General features: G+C 25.6%; 1 protein-coding gene across 1 annotated transcript; it reads right to left on the bottom strand.

Moving 5' to 3' along the window:
- Positions 1-2,783: 2,783 nt before the first annotated feature.
- LOC113370955 lies at positions 2,784-17,669 on the bottom strand. The gene is made up of 16 exons (XM_026611621.1): positions 17,648-17,669; positions 12,664-12,957; positions 9,944-10,083; positions 9,332-9,531; positions 8,837-8,928; positions 8,449-8,630; positions 8,222-8,382; positions 7,993-8,161; positions 6,779-6,972; positions 6,202-6,331; positions 5,373-5,562; positions 5,271-5,301; positions 4,552-4,693; positions 4,297-4,442; positions 2,916-3,042; positions 2,784-2,831 (listed from the first exon to the last, which is right to left on the bottom strand). The coding sequence occupies exons 1-16, from the start codon at positions 17,667-17,669 to the stop codon at positions 2,784-2,786; spliced, it is 2,268 nt and encodes a 755-aa protein (XP_026467406.1).
- Between the last annotated feature and the right edge of the window lie 156 nt (positions 17,670-17,825).

The following is a 17,825-nucleotide window of genomic DNA, read 5'->3' on the forward strand; positions in this document are numbered from 1 at the left end:
GGGTTAGATAAATGCTATAAGAAATATTGGCAAATGTGCAAAATCCTTGCCAATCCAGAAATTTACCAAACCAGTTGAACTGAAATGGAAATAAAAATATTAAAATTTAAAATAGTTACATTTTGAACATTGAAATGATTGGAATGATTATCAGGGAAAATTAGTATCAAATTTTTATTTTGCTTTGCGCATTTTTGATAAATGTATAAAATAGCATTAATTGTTGAAGTTGTGAATTTTTTTTATAAACGACTTTTCGTGCTATTTCTCATGTTATAATTAGAAAAATTAATATTGTGTTTGCACAATTTGATCCAAAAACCAGACAAAAAGGGTCTTGGGATCTAATTGTGCAGAATACAAATAATTAAAAAAACGTGTATAATTTCAAATTATATCACTTTTTCTATTCTTTTATCCAGCATTTTCAATATAATAGTATAACTTTGGTTAAAATATTAAATTGAAAATCCTGACATTTTTCTTCGTCTAGAATTTCAACACTAATATTATTGCTATTATGAAATACAAAATCTAATTAAGAGAATACGAGCCATATATCAAATTGATTTTCGTTTAGAAGGCAATTAAGTATTGTCATTCAAAGTCGGGTAGATATCACTTAGTCATATTGCGAAATAAATGCAATTCAATCAGTCAAACTGATGATATGAAATTGTATCCATTAATATTGTTGAAAATCATTAGCGAAATCAATAATAAAAAGCAAAACATTCAGAGCTAAGAGAATTCATTGCTTTCTTAAATAAATATTTCGTATATATTCAATTTGGAAATTGAAGATTTATTAATATTAAAAATTCATGAAATACTACAAATGATTCATTAATATATTTGCACTGACCTCATCAAAAATTGCACATTTATTTCCAAAACTTTTTTTTATCAACTAAATTTGCCTTTTAAATTGATCACATTTATTCATCAACTTATTTTCTGATATCAAGAATAGTGCCAAAAAAATAAAAATAATACATATGACGTTATGATGCAATTTTAAATCATGACATTGCATAGTAGTATTAATGTAAAAAGTAGAATTTCAAAGAAAATGATATTATAAAAATTACCTGTTTCACCACAATTAGAAGCTATAATTATCCAAGAAATAAAGACACCAACTGCTATAGCCAAAAATGCACTATAAAGGCAGCATCATATGCTGAATATTTATACTGAGGACTTGCAATTTTGTAAGGACCCAACATTTGAATAATAATGATCAACACTGAAATCCAGCATAATTTTACTGACCCTGCAGGATACATATAATTATAATAAATATGGTAAAAATTACTATTCGAGGTTGTACATCATAAGTATATGCAATTTGAACAATCATAAGTATATGCAATTTGGAGATTTCAAAAAAATTGAGAACAAATTTTGTTTGCAATAAGAAAAAACTGTAGAGCTACCTCTAAACAATTAGCAGCTCATATTGTGCAAAAAATATCAAACTTTATCAATTACTTGTTAAGAATATTTAAGGATATTAAGTAATGTTGATATAATTTATACAAAATTTTATCGTAGATATTTATAAAATAATTTATTGCCTGATATATTCTTGTAGTTGGTTCTAATATTAATAGTTTAGACATAAAAGTTTGGAATTACGTCGCAGTACAAATTTTGCATAAAATATTATGGTATTTTTCTTATGATTTAATATTCCGTATAATATAACTTTATTATGCACTGTAATATATAAATAAATGAAAAACTTGAAAACTAGAACACTATTATTATCAACAGCGGAAAACAACGCGGCTCAAACGTGGCCTCCAGCGTTTTAGAACGGAGAGTGTACAAAGTTTTTGTATTATAAAATCAAAAATGATAAATATATTGTAATAGGCTGTTACTGGAAAATCAGGTCGACAATTTTCAATAGATGGGCTTTATCTCTATTTATTATTGCACATAGAATGATCAAATCAAACTTATTTTGAAATAGCATGAGAAAATTGTAATTGATACATGTATAGTCGCACACATCAATTGTACGATGTTAACAAAAAAGTACTCTGTACAAATTTTTCATTTTTACCACGGAAATTGCATTTGCATAATATAGATATGAAATTTCATTTATTTTTATTGAAACTTGTTTTATTTTCTTAGTTTATATCCAAACTTGCATATCAGTGTATGATAAACGCTTTTAAAGTTTTTGAACTTTTGGATAGATAATATTAAAAATTATAAAAAATTCTTATGAATACTTAAATGTTACAATTTTTCGCTTGTTTCAAAATTTCATAATTTTATAATTTAAACCTCGCAGATATTGTAAGGGGTATGCACCCATTAAATAATTATAAATAAATATCATAATTGTAACGGTCAGAATACAAACAACGCAGTTATATTGAATTACTCATATGCTACAGCATTGTAAGCTCGAACAAGTTGTAAAGTATTGTTATCTAGGATTTCAAAGTCAGATTGAAGGCGAGCTCATAAAATGGCTTTTCATCAAGTTTCATTTACTTTTCAAATTCTGATCAGTTTCTTAGTTGTTGAAGTTATATGTAAAGTGTACAAGAAGTCATAAAATAAACAAAAAACAACAAACGTCTTCGTCTGTCTTTGAACTTACAATATATGTAAGATGATTGATGGATTTTCTCAAATCAAATAGCTTCATACTTAGGATTTTTTTAAACTAAGGAAGCTAATGAAAGACCAATTTCAATGAGTCAAAATCTCCAGAAAACTTACGATTTGCTAAAGTAAATTTGTCGATCCTTTACATCTTACATTAAGTGGGTATTTCTTTCAATGTGCATTAAGTAAACAACAATCTGCATCAAGATTGAGTGTTAAACGTATTTGCACTTAATATGCCAATGAAAATTTTGCATAATTCTTAGTAAATACGCATTAACCTTTGTCATATTGATTGTGTATCCACGTTTTATGAAGAAACCAAGGATAACTTCCATGAGATAAGGCGTAGATCTATGACTGGAAAGCATATATGATAGATCTGATGTTTCGGAGAATTTGGAGTTCCTGAAATGGAAATTAATTGATATATGTGAAATATATGCATTTATGAATTTGTATTTATCATCGGAATATAAAATATATATATACGCATTTTAAATAATTTCCTGCATTTTATTTGAGATGAAACCTAACCCTATATAGAGACATCATAATTGTAGTGCTTTTTTAGTATTACAAAGTTCGTGAAAATAATATTCAACTTTTGTTGAAAAAGTTTATTCATCCTAATAAATCAGTTGTAAACTTGCCTAGAGGCAGAATGCCATTATATCTCGTTAAATTCAATATGATGAAAGTTTATCAAATGCTTTTTTTATGTGATTTATATATTATTTATATATTATTATTTATATATTAATTGATTATAATAATTGAAGGGTTCTATACTTCTTAGTAGGAAATACAAATGCATTAATCAAAATTTCAATTTACTTTTCAAATCTATTGATTTATTCTGAATGTAAACTTACTACTTCGATATTATGATTGATTACCAGTAAATGCTTTATTTATGTCTTTACCTGTAAGAACAGGTTTAGTGCATAATATGCAAGCATTGTGCATAATACAAAAGAAACATTATTATTGATCATATAAGTTTTATAACAAAAAAGTTGCATAACGTTGCAATAACATTTTTTGTTGTAAACACGTAAAAAATATTGTATTGCACAAGAATTGCAAGCCAAGACAAAATAATGGCGTTGAAAATAGCAGGAATTTTAGTGTAATTATATATTATTAGTTATTATAATTTAAAAGTAATTTATATTTATTTTTGTTAAAATAATTTTTTTAAATCTGTATAAAATTAATTGTTTTCGTAATGATTGCAATATAAAAATACACCTTTTAAAATATTCCAAATTCAAACTATTTTTCGTGCATTTTTGTAAAAAAAGTAACGGAAAACAAATTGTTTTAAATCGATCAATATTCTACTTGTACCTTATTTGCTCCTTATTTTAAATAATTGCGATATGAAAAATATTCAAGAAAATTCTAGGCGATGCATGATAAATGAGTAAAGTTAGTGTTTTAATTTGTACAGTATATTTTAATCTATCATTATTTATATTATATTGGTTACTATTACAATTACATATTTGTTTTATTCATTTTTAAAAAAATATAAATATTGCTTACATTTTCAGATATAGATCTGAATCACAGAACAAAATACTAATCAGTTTTATTCATCACAATATTTTTTGTAAAATTTTTACTATCACTAACTAATGGAGTTTCACTTATTACTGAATTATATTTACTAAAGTATGATTTGGTTTTCTTCTTGTAACGTTTTCGAATAATATTTTCCTAATTTCTAAGAATGGATATTCTACTAAAACAGCCATTATCGTTGATGCTGCTACAATTCCTAATAACTCTGTGATATTTATCTAGAAAAAAATAATAATTAAATAAATAAAATAACTAAACGCTCATAATATTTTTAAATCGAAATAAAAATATATATATTTTCAAACCTATATGATAATGTACACTTACTAGGGCTCCCACAGTGAAATGTTCTGGAGTTCGGATTCGACCAATATTATAGAAAAATACTGGGAATTGTGTGAGATAAATGCCATAGGATAAATTTGTTAATATTTTAAATCCCCTCCAATCCAAAATCTTCCAAACCAACCTAAAAAATTGTAAATTAACATAAATAAACATAAATTACATTTTTAGCATTTAGAATATGAGCGTTGTAAAATATTTGGTAGGCATATTGGTCAGCTTAATTTTATAACAATTTTGCATTAAAAATCAAACAAATGTAAATATTTATACCTGCAATGAAATCAATAATAATGATGAAATAAATTTCCAAAATTATTCATCGATAAGAACGAAGCCAAATTGCAATTGACGTCATGGAATTAAGATGCCTTATAAAACTTTCGACTTTTTATACCAGTTTTTTTATTTTATATAAATTAATTGATATGATTTCTCAGGATATATTCATTATCAAATATTATTAAGGTAAAAATTTAAATAAATTAACACAGATTTGTTTATAAAAATTCCCAAAACCCTGCAGATTTAATTGATGCAATTTAGACAGAAAACTTGTAAATAAAATTTCTCAATAAATTTGCAAAAATTTTTAGCTTCATATTGATGATAGCTATATAACTGGTTTTATGGCCAAAATATTACTAGAGTGAGATGCTTCTATGAAATAAAACGGTGAGATGCTTCTATGTATAACACACTGAACTTTTGCATTGAGCATTAACAATTTATCTAAAATCAAAATGCATTAAATAATTTTAATGCAATTAATTAATTATCAATTACTGTATTTTATTAATTACCTGCTCTTCCACAGTTTGTTGCTGAAATTGTCCAGGCAATAAAAGCCCCGAAAGTCAGTGGAGCAAAAGCGCTGTACAGGGCTGCATCTTGGGCCGAATAGGCGTAGTGTTGATCTGCTATTTGATAAGGCCCTATCATCGGTATCAACATTACCACCACTGCTATGAACCAGCAATATTTAATTTGAGTCTAAAAAAATAAAGGTAATTGAAATAGTTTTTATTGAATCTGGGGTTGACTTATCTTTAGAATATTAATTGCCTTAATATCTTTTTATGTTAGCATTAAGATAACATTTAGAGTTACTCAATTTAAAATGCATTATTCTTTCTGCATCTCACGGCTCGATTTCATTGTAAACAAGTATTCACATATGATTGCTAAGTATCACCTCGGAACGCATAATGTCTCCGTGCAATTTATGATAAAAATCTTTTTCTGACGTGAGTTTGAAAGTTCTTTTATTCGACATGTGAATAATTTACGTAATTTATGCTAAGTGCTAAAAATGTGCATTGAATTGCAATAAGCCACATAATAAAGAATTATTTTTTTAAATTCTAGAATAAAAAAAAATTATAAAACCGCTTTTCATAGACCTTTAATATTTCATAGTGGTCAATTTAGGCACAAATCAAACCATCAAGTTTTATCAAAATCCCAGACGAGAAATAGAAGGGTTCTCCTCGTGAGGCATACTTTAAAGAATTAGCTTTGGTTATGATAAATCCGAATGTGTTTCAAATATTTATATGTTATGAGCATGAAAGTACAAGATAAGAATGCAAATTTCTTAGCATATATGTCACATCGAATCATATTATTAACCTTTGTGATGTTAAGTCGATTGTATCCACGCCTGATTAGGTATCCAAGGACAACTCCAGCCAGATATGGAGTTGCACGATGATCAGGCAGTGTGTATGATAAATCTGAGGTCTCGGAGAACTTTGAATTCCTGAAAGTTAAATGACAATAGATTCACATTTTTCATTCATAGAAACTCACATTATTTTAATGTCTGCATTATTAGCATATGTGGAAGCACTAACGACAACGACAAAATAATTTACTTAATTTGAATATGATACATAACTTCGAAGGCACATTTCATAATAAATATGTAGCATAATGACATTTACATAATTTTTCTATTTTGGCGGTTATTGGGTAAAATATTAGATAGATGTTAATTGAAAACAATTTGCCTCAGATGCATCAGAGCCTATGTTTCATCTACTATTGGCCATGTTAAGAGTTAAGATCAGAAAATAATAGTCATTGGCATAATTGAGTTATTTTAATTGGATTAATTTTGACATAGATTATCAATATGCATTAAAAGAATAAATTATCGCGTGCTAATTAATATATTATCTAATTATCTATTAATTTTTATACTTACGGCATACCAAAGTACGTCATAGGTGCCAAACGATTTTGCAACGTCACCACATAGCGTAAAACAGTAGATAAAACTGCGATCATACATGTTATCAAAAGCGCCCTCTTTGGCCATTTCCATACTGCCCAAATCAGTGGAGGTGTTGCCAAAAATAATTGCATATCTGTACCTAACTGATGTGTATGGGCCAGACACTAAAGAAACAAAAAATCGATGAAAATTTTAGATAGCCATTGGTAAAATAAAATTATGATGATAATTGATAAATTACATAAACGTGTGATGATAAAAATTATTTTTAGGTGAAAATTATTAAAATTCCAAAATTAAATGTGATAATTTCGGACTATCATTCTTTTTTCTAGTATAAAGAAACTGATGGTCATTGATGACGAATGATAATTAATATTATATTTTATTTATATATGGTAATAATATGGCTTCTCGAAGAATGTATATATTTAAAAAAATTCAATAACATAATTATAGTTTCAATTTTTATTCATTATTGAGCATGATTCAGATTTCATAAACATTTCTCACAACTAATATGTGAACATAAAAACTCTGATGTAGAACGTTACAGTCAGGCGCTTTTTTGTTTTAATTAAAAATATTGAAGTAGAATAATTAAATGTCAACTGATCAAGAAGTTAATTATATTCTTCATTTAATTAATTATATTAAAATAGATTGTTCCCTAAAATTAATAGTTATCTAGACATATAGGTGTGTAAGTTTTTGTATATCATAAATTTGAATTTTTTTAGAGCGTTTTGTAGCAAAATGTGCATTCGTAAGAAATCATTTTCACAGATTTAGTTAACATTACAAGTCATTTTTGAATTAAAGAGCAATTTAAATAAATATAGTGATTGGGTGTAGTCATCTTATATTAAATAAATATAGAGAATTGTGTAGTTGATCTTTATACAGGTTGCGCTATTTATATGTGGTCAATGAAAATGTTAAATGAGTTGAATAATTTTCAATTAATTTTGATCAACTGTTTTTATTATTAACCTAGCTAGAAAAATTTGTAAGCCTTTAAATTTGATAATAAAAATAAATTTTTCGAAATTCATTGAAAATTGTTCAAGTTATTCAACATTTCCATTGATCACAAATAAATGGTGCAACCCGTATCAGTAGCAAAATTCTACAGTAAAAATAACAAAATTAATGCAAATTGCGATAAGTTAAAAAAAACTTACTATATTATTGAATCCCATATAATTTTGTATAAAAAGCAAGTTTTTCCACATATTATCTTTGCAAAGTTCAGCATGCTGCCTAATCAACAAATTCCACTGTGGTCCAGAATCTAAATTTGGCATAATATACGTACAAAACAGCATAATGGCAAGTAAATTTGGAATAATCCTAAAAAAATTATTTTACTGATGAACAAATTTAATTATTAATATTTATTTCATATCTTACCTAAATAATCTTGATATAACTCTGTTGGCTATAGGAATTTTTCCCTTGTTGATCAAATCTCCTGTGAGAGCATGAGCATTTAGTAAACCACTGATCAACAAAAAGGAATCAGTATGGTACATCCCTGTTCTTCCAATAACGGTCCATGGTCTTCCTAACGACTTTTATATAATAAAAATGATTGTAATAAATTGTGTTCTTATGGTAAAATATTCAAAATTACTTACTTCTGCCATTCCTGTTCGATTTGAGTAAGGTTGATGCAAAAGAGCTATTGCTTTGTGAATGAATATGAGACAAATGGTATTGAAACATCTTAAACCATTTACAGCTTTTACGGCATTTTTGGATTCAGTGGGTTTGAATACTTTGTTTATATTTCTTTGTAATGAAAATGCTAATAGTAGTCCTGGAAAAAATAACTCATATACTCCCAAAGCGCCAACAAAATTAAAGAAAATTGTTAGTTATTGTACACTATTTAGTATGACTATCATAGAATGACATTATTTTCATTTCTAAAAAAGTGAATTTTTGAAAGATGAAAAAAATGTATATTTTTTCAAAGTTGCTGAATGTTGATATAACGTATTATAAGCACAATAAAATAGTTACTTCTAAAAGTACTGTGTTCTTCTTCCTCCAAATAGTCACCATCAATCAAAGTACTCAAGATTGTCATCAACATTATACTGCCAAAAAAGCAACTGCAATAAATAACATAATCTAGTAATAAGCTATATAATTTATTAGATCGATAACAGATCTGAAGCATAACAGACAAATGTTATGGCAAGGCTATGTTATGAAAAACTTTCTTTACTAATTTGTTCTAGATATTGACAAAAGTCATATGGTTGCTGTGCAGTCAGGCATTTTTCTTAGGTTGTCAGATTCAAAACTTAACCTAGAAACGGTAAAATGACAAAAACATGATTTGAGATAACAGGGTTTTTCTGACCCAGCTTCATAACATATATGTGACGTTGCACTTTATGTGTAAAATGCCTGGATGCACAGCAAATACATGAAATTCTGCCATAACATTGGTCTGTTGTGTGATAGAATCAACACAATATTATGATATATCTTCTATATTATTTTTCTCACTATGCAAATATTCTTCCAGGTGTCATTTCTCCCTGATTTGGTTGGATTTCTGTAGAACACTGTTGTTCTTGGACTCTAATATTGGTAGCAAATCCTTTGAAAATTTTCTTCAATTCATTTTCTAAATCTTTGGCAGAACAAGATGATGGCATGCACACTGCCCAGTCTATTGTCGTAAACCGTGGAAATATCATAGGTGACTATAATAAAATTTGATTTATTATTTCAATTGACAACAAGAACTAAATTACATAATTTATACCAGGCATTGGTATAGATATATTAGAATATATTTTTACTTGAAAATATAATTCTAAACACGATTTTAAGATTTAAAAATAGTCTTGCTTATAGAAATATCCTCACTACAAAAAGAATGGACAATCACTGGTTGTCTTCTACTAATAGAGGTTGAACAAATATATCACTCATGGCTAATGATAGTTACGATTGCTTTTGGTGTTAGTAGAAGATCAAATTAAAAAAATTATATCAAAAACAGTTATACTATTTATTTAACTTACATCATCCATATCACTGATCATAAAATTTTTGGCATGGATTAGCCAATCCAACTCTGGGTACAATTGCTTATTAAATCGTACATCCAACTCTGCTAAGCATATTTTCTCTAATAAATGATTCATCTTTTCTTATTGTTGATGCTATTCCTATACATTGGTCGAAATCTCCGAATTGTTTGATATTTCCTCTTAAAATTCCAGAAGGCAATTTAGCAGATGAATCGAACACTAGAATTCAATAATATAAATACAAAAATCGTTTTTTCATATGTTTTCTTTGTTGGAAATAGTGCTATGAAAAGTAATTGATTCTTTTAGGAAACGTCTAATTGAATAATGGTGAAAAATTATATTGTTATGACAAGACGTTAATCTAATTTATTTCGTAATATAATAAAAATTATAATGCTAATTAAATCAGCATTAAAAAATATAATAATATATAACCCGAGTACTCTACTTTAACAAAATATTTTAAATCCCATTTCTCCAAAATATATGATACAATCTATTGAAATAGCTTTTCTTCTCTAGTTGTAAGAAAATATTTATAATTTGGAAATAAATATTTGAATATCAATTTGCAAAATTTCTTTCAACTTTGAACTTTTTTATGAAACTTGTGAAAAACTATCTTTAAATTATATATTAATTAGAAAATTTCATAATACTTTTTATTTTAATATCTTTTGGGATTTATTGGCACAATGAATAAAAATATTTGAATTATATGATATTTTTATGATATTTATTATATCCTTCAATTAACACTTGTTTTTAATCTTAAATAGCTCTTATACAAGTATAAAAAATTTGAATTTAATATTTAAAAGTAGAAACGTAAATTTTGAATAAATATTTGGGAAAATTTAAAATAAATACACTGTTTATCCACAAAACGTTTCTTTATCATATTATGCATTTGAAATAATGAATGCAATTTTACTGAGTATTAGTGATAAATTTTAATAAGAATTTAAAATAATCATGCACAATAATTCCATGCTTTATGGAAAATTTTATCTTATCTTTATGGAAAAAACATTTTCAATGGTATTTGAAAGCGACTATTATTATTCAATTATATCAAATATTTAGGATTTTAAACTTTTTATCTGATCTAATTATCCGAAAACATGTTTAACACATAAATGTAAATATTCTTATAATATTATACATGAATTTTCTAACATGAGGCTTATTTTTTGGGAGTATTTTGATATTTTAATACCATTAGTATTTATTAACATTTGATTGGTGATTGGTGACATTTATTACTTTTATATATTACTTGCTATTGCAACAGATTTTTGTTCTTAATTTTTTAGATTTTCAAATATTAAACTTATTCTGATAAAAAAGTACTCCGTTCAATTTTTTCAGACAAAGTTAATTAAATACTTGCTTATCTAACAAGGTTTGGTAATTTTCTATTTGTTTCTGTTCAATTTCTCTAAACATGCTTAATATGTGTTTACTTAAGATATTTACTTTGGATATTAGAGATCTTGTGTCTTACATAACCATTTACTTAATGAAAAATTGTGGGTTAAACTGATATGGGTAAAATATAGCTCTAAAATATATTAAAGAGGGCATTTTTGTTAATCATTAATATAAAAAATTAAAAACAACACACGATATTAATTGTTAATCATTATTTGGGATTATTTGGGATATATATATATATATATATATAAATATATATATATATATATATATATATATATATATATATATATATATATTGATCATAAAACTTTTTTTGTTCTACGATGAACCATATCTCATAATATTAGTAGCGAGTAAGGTAAAAATAAAATAATAAATAATAAGAGATAATATAAATTATAAAATTTAATTTTTACGTTTCAACATCAAATATGTCTCATTATCCAGCAGTTTTAAAATCATATTAATTATAAGACAAAGAGAACAAAATTATTAAAACAATGAAAGTGAAATATCTTTTTTGTTTGTTTAACATTTAAGTTTGTTTCTCATCATTAGGTAGTTCTAAATTTAAATTAAAGTTTTTAAAATACTTAATAAAAAAGGCCAAAAACTTTTTCATGTAGTTTGCAAAACCATATAATAATAGTGATTTGCACTAAAAAGCTAAACTTCAAAAAAATCAACAATGATGTTTAGAATTAATAATAAACAAGTTCTGATGTGAAATATATCTTATAATATTAACAGCTAATAAGTCAAAAATAAATAATAAAATATAATTTTAAACATTTTAAGATTAGACCTGTTTCATTATTTGGCAGTTCTAAAGTAATTTGCTACAAATCGGACAAATTTTTTTTTTTTAAATTATTTAATAAAAAAGCAAAAACTTGGGAACTTTTTCATGTAGTTTACAAAACCATAACGATTGGGATTAAAATTTAAAACTTTAGGATAGAATACATATAAAATTATTACAAAAAATCAACTATGATGTTTAGGATTAATAATATATCACATTATGTAATTTTGTAAAGAATCATAAAATCTCTATTGAATTATGGGATGATTCAATTTATAGATTTATAAAAAATCGATCATTTAAGAAAATCTATGAAGAAAATTATGTATCCATAACATACCACCAAAAAAATACTTTAAATTCGCAAAAAAATTATTAACTCAAAAATTATAAATATTAAAAACTATATAGAGCACAAGCCAAATGTGTGCTTGATTTAATTATTAAAAAGCTTCACTGAAAAATATTTTATGAAGTTATGTAAGTTAAAAATGAAGTTTTAATATTACGTAACGCGATTTTTAAAAAATAATATATAATAATGTACAAACTTTTTAACGCCCACAATTCTGTCCTATTCAATCCTTTCAAAAACTCAACACTATCCCTTCTGCATACTGGATCATCACTATTAGAAGGCACTAAAATTTTGGGAAAACTATTCCACAGATGTAAAAAATTAACTTCACTTTCCACATCACTCAAATTGGTATCTAACACTGTAACATTACTTATATTTTTATCATAACACGAATCACTTTCGCTCTTTTTAAAACAGGATTCATTGGTATCTGGTCCATAGAAATTTAGAAATATATCACTTCGATTTTCTTTAGAGCAATTGACTAATGTAAAAGTTAGTATTAGGTGTGGTATAATTTTTAAAATCATTTTGGTCGAATGTTAGTGAACTAATATCATCACTTTTCTTTTCTATATGTACATGTTCATACAGTATTCACCTTGTTCTGACTTCAATAGATTTATGATGTGATTTTAGAAATGCCAAACATAGACAGCGCTTCTTATATATAGGCTATTTGTTTAAGACCGTAACGAGATGGAAGTACAAAGTATAAACTGTTCTTAGAACAAAATTTACATATTATGGCTCATCTTAAAATAATATTCATAAATTTCTTTGTTAACGAAATTTGAGTAAGAATACGCATAATGGATGTATCAAGTTTTTCATAAAAAATCTTTAGAAATATATTATTGTAAACTACGAATAGTTGTGTACTTCTATAGTAAAAATTATTTTTATATTTCTGTACTAAAATATAATTTTTCATTTTAATTTGAAAAATAAATTAATAAACTAAATGAGGTAAAAAAGACAAACTGAATCCTTTTCCTGGCAAAGGTGTAAATGAAGATTTCATTTGCAATGAAGAATAGTGAATTGAAAAGTAAATTTAATTAAAAGAGCAATTTTACAAGAGATAAATGAAATAAGTAGTTCTTCCAATTCCTCTGCTGATGAATATTTCTGACGATACACCAGATCAAGGTTATATACAGTGTTATATTCAGTAAGAAATGTACCCATTAAACTTATGATTTGAATTGGTTCATAAAATTTTTTCATACTTAAGACATTGGACCTGTATGTCCTCTGGCCGTCCCATTTTCAATCCGTGTATGGGGTAAAAAGGACCAGGTGACAAATTTTTGAAAAACAACGAAAAAACACATTTCTACAATTATGAATTAGTTGGGAGTTTCACTGAACATAGTCAGATAGTTGTTTGTTTGATATATGTTATTTGTTGTGATATGATTGGTTTGGTTTTCACAATATATTTGCTCAAATTCTAATTGGACCTTTGTGCCCCGCCCTGCCTGCGATAGATTACCATATTGAAAAACATTATTTAAAATATATTTAAAGATGAACTCTGTATTCACTTTAAGATTTACATATTAAGGCATGATTTAAAAAAATATTCATAAAGTTCTTTGTTAAACGCATAGTATTTTCTAACCGAATAGTTAAAATTAGTCACACAAGTTTTAGGATAAATTTATATAAGAACACGGACAATTTATTATTTTAGAAAGTTGATTATTTATATTAACATTACGTTTAATACATTTAACCAATTTTGTGACAACTTGTTAGAACTAAAATTTTTCAAGTAAATTTGTTTGTCTCTTCTTCAACATTTTAGTTCAACATTATTTTGGGAGTTGCAGATATATTTTTTTTTACTTCGGAGATAAATCACGTATCGAACAGAAACTATTTGAAGTGTCTTAAATTTGGGAAAAATATATAATGGGGAATAATATATTCGCCAACAAAAATTTAAAACTACACTTTCTGTTTTAAATTTACACTAAATAAACTATTAACAAATTTAATTTTTTCTTTGATTGATTTATTATTATTAAATACTCACGGTGTCTTTATTCATTTTCATCAGAGATTTATAAATGAAGAATATTTACACTTGTGACTTTGCAATATATATAAAAGAACTAAATTTTGTTATTTTACTTACGCATAAATTGTTGATTAAATTAAAAATGTCTACATGATGTTACTTGTACATTATTCTGTTTGATATTTATTTTAATTAGCATTGAATATTAATTAAGATAACAAAAGCTTCTTCTTATCTTAAACATGTTTATGATTTTTCAAACAATATTATGATTGTTTCATTAAGTTTTAGTTAATTAAAAGAACAAATCTCTTTTTTATGTCGAACTTCTTATATTTGTTTAAATAATATTAAAATACAGTTTTCGTAAATAATAAAATCTGTTTAGATTGTAGAGAAATAATTTTGACAATAGTTGCAGATACACCAATGAATTTTGTGTTATTGATTTGGAATTTTTCTAAATTTTAAAATTTTAAAACTATTTTACAAAATAACATCATGTAAAACATGAGAATAAGTAAACACTAACCTACATTTTATTCAAGGCTAAATTTTATGAAATCCATTGTTAGCTTTTGTAGTACAAATATTATATTTTTCAAATACTAAAATTTGCACGCATACACCTACTGATTAAAAATTTAGGTGTAATAGTAAAAGCTGTGTAATAAGAGTTTTTACTGAACATACTAGATAGCAAATAACTACTAAAATATAAATATTACTAATTTTTAATATTATTAATATAAAAATTTTCTTACAAAATACGCTCCCAAAATCGTCTGAATGATTACAATGATATAAGCGCTAATAAGCACTAAACAAATTATTTTGTGAAAAAGTCCAAATGATATGTTCAAATGCGAGAACATTGTTTTTAACGAGATACGCCTTTTCATTATATTATACAATGTGTATTTATGTAATATGAAATATACAACGATTTGTAATTTTGATAGACGTAAGAGTTTAGAAACGGATATTACTTTGCAAAGTAATATATTTATTAAAATTCATTTTATTTAAATAGTAGAAAAATAGTCGAATCATGGTCAAAACTTTCAATTGCATGAGTGTATATAGATGAATAAAATGGTAAGTATAACTTTCGTATGAATTGAATTTTTTTCATAATTTTTCAATAAGAACTCTCTTCAATAAGAAGAAAAAAAAAATTAAAATTAAAATATTTTCTTTTCTACAAATTTGATATTTTGGTGTATTTTTTATTTTAACAATTTTTGCAGCCAATATTTGTTTTGAATCTAGAAATGTTTTATCACTGGGATTAAACTTTTATTAATTTTTCTATTTTCTAATTCAGACTTCAATTTACAAAAAATATCAAGTTTATTTCATCTTCATTTCTTTGTTTTAGAAAAAAAAATGAAGTACCTACAGATTATCTTCTTTTCTACGCATTTGATATATTCCATAGTCTTTTTTCACTTTTTGAGGTATTAACTTTGTCGTGTACTTTTTTAATTTAACAATTTTTGTAGCCAGTATTTGTTTTCAATCATTAGTAATGTTTTATCATTGGAATTAAACTTTTATTAATTTTGCATTTTTTTCATTTCCGACTTCATTCTACATAAAATATCAAGTTTATTTCATCTTTATTGCTTTGTTTTCCATGTATTCAGATTTCCCATTTTCAACCGGCACGATCAATTTGTCTTTAACCTAAAACAACGCTTAGATCCAGGTTAGATTGCGACAGGGCGTACCGGTTAGGGGTGGGACTTGGAAACATTTGAATATAGTACGTTCAAACCACATGGAATCATGGTTGTCGATGTGTGGACCTTTGTGAGTATAAAAAATATATTCTCAGCATCTGGGTGAATGTTCCTAGAATTTAAAGACATATTTTGAAAATCCAAATACAGAGCATACAGTTTTGTAAAACTACACTGAATTTTTTGAACCACAAAAAGAAGCTCTTATAAATTTAATTCATTTTTTAGAGTTGTGTAGATTTTTTGCCACAAAATATAAATAAAACATTTTAATTTTATTATACACTTTTGTGCTGATATTATACAAACAGAGTATAAACAAAATAAGTGTAATTTCATTTTCGCTAATTTTTGTTCAAAAATGTTGTTTATCACACTGCAGTATTTGTTCATTCTGAAGACATAATGCCATTCAATTTAAAATTTTGCTAATGAGACAATGACGTAAGAAACTTATAATTCATTTAATACAACAAACAGAATCTTTGTGATTTTTGTCCATAAATGCATATCCTTTCAAATAATTAACAATCTATCATAACCTTGTCAGAAGCAATTCTTGTCTGCAGTACTAGCCAAATATCAACAGGACATTGCGTTTTGCCGAATGATACTAAAAATAATTCAATGTTACTTGGCTTTTTTCCAAATGTCTCGTTGCGCCAATTTGCTACTATATGCTCTATCTAAAGTTGAAGAAATCATTTAGTAGTATATTTCGATGTGATGTAAAGTGGTTTAAAATTTGACTTAAGTTAAGTGGTTTAGTTAAAAATTGTTGTGCGATTGATTTACTTTACTTAATAATTTTCAATACAACTTTCTTACAATTTGGCATTATTTTTAAATGGGAACATGAAATTGACCTTGATCTAATTTATGTCTCTTGCATCCTTCAAATTCTACTAAAAAAAAACTTCTATTAAGAACCAATTTTTCTAGCAATTTTTTTTAAGTTTTTCTTGAACTAATACATATTTGTGTTTGGAACATCTTTGAAAGAAAGTGAAATACAAAGCAAACAACGTGAACTATTGATTTGTTTTGTCACTTTCTAAACTGTTCAATACATGCGACTGATACTATGTAGAATATTATTTCACAAAATGCTAATGAGAAACATTTATCGATGGACTGAGCTATTTACGATCTTTGTAAAAAATATTAATAGATAAATAATATATATTCAAATCGAAATTTTTAGTATACGCTTTTATCACCAAGAATCACAAGAATCATCATCGTTAAATGACTTCTTAACTATAGTAGCTTGTACTGAACAAAATGCTTCAAAAGTTTTCTAATATTAATATAGTATTTGCAATTTGTTTATATTTTTACTTATTCTTTTACAATAATTTTAATTTTATTTTTTAACAAGGTTACTTCAATAATTTTACCTTCTACTGGTCCCACAAACATTGTATTAAAATCTATAACTTATTTGAAATCAGCAAAGAGAAGCTCTCATCTTTTACATTTATATTTTTATACATTAAATTATAATGAATAAAAACATATTTTATATTTATTGTAATCTTTTTACATTATTGTTTTAAGTAGCTGCATTCAATTTAT

The sequence above is a fragment of the Ctenocephalides felis genome, unplaced genomic scaffold, assembly GCF_003426905.1.
Source record: "Ctenocephalides felis isolate EL2017-DRISC unplaced genomic scaffold, ASM342690v1 CF-g0.4_SCAFFOLD_01492, whole genome shotgun sequence".
NCBI lineage: Eukaryota > Metazoa > Arthropoda > Insecta > Siphonaptera > Pulicidae > Ctenocephalides > Ctenocephalides felis.

Coding starts and splice junctions, on each gene's coding strand:
- LOC113370955 (XM_026611621.1), bottom strand. CDS start 17,669: ATGTTTGTGGGACCAGTAGAAG. Junction 8,631..8,836: donor AGAACACAGTACTTTTAGAA/GTAACTATTTTA, acceptor TATTTTTTCCAG/GACTACTATTAGCATTTTCA. Junction 4,694..5,270: donor ATGCTCAATGCAAAAGTTCA/GTGTGTTATACA, acceptor ACAATTTTTTAG/GTTGGTTTGGAAGATTTTGG.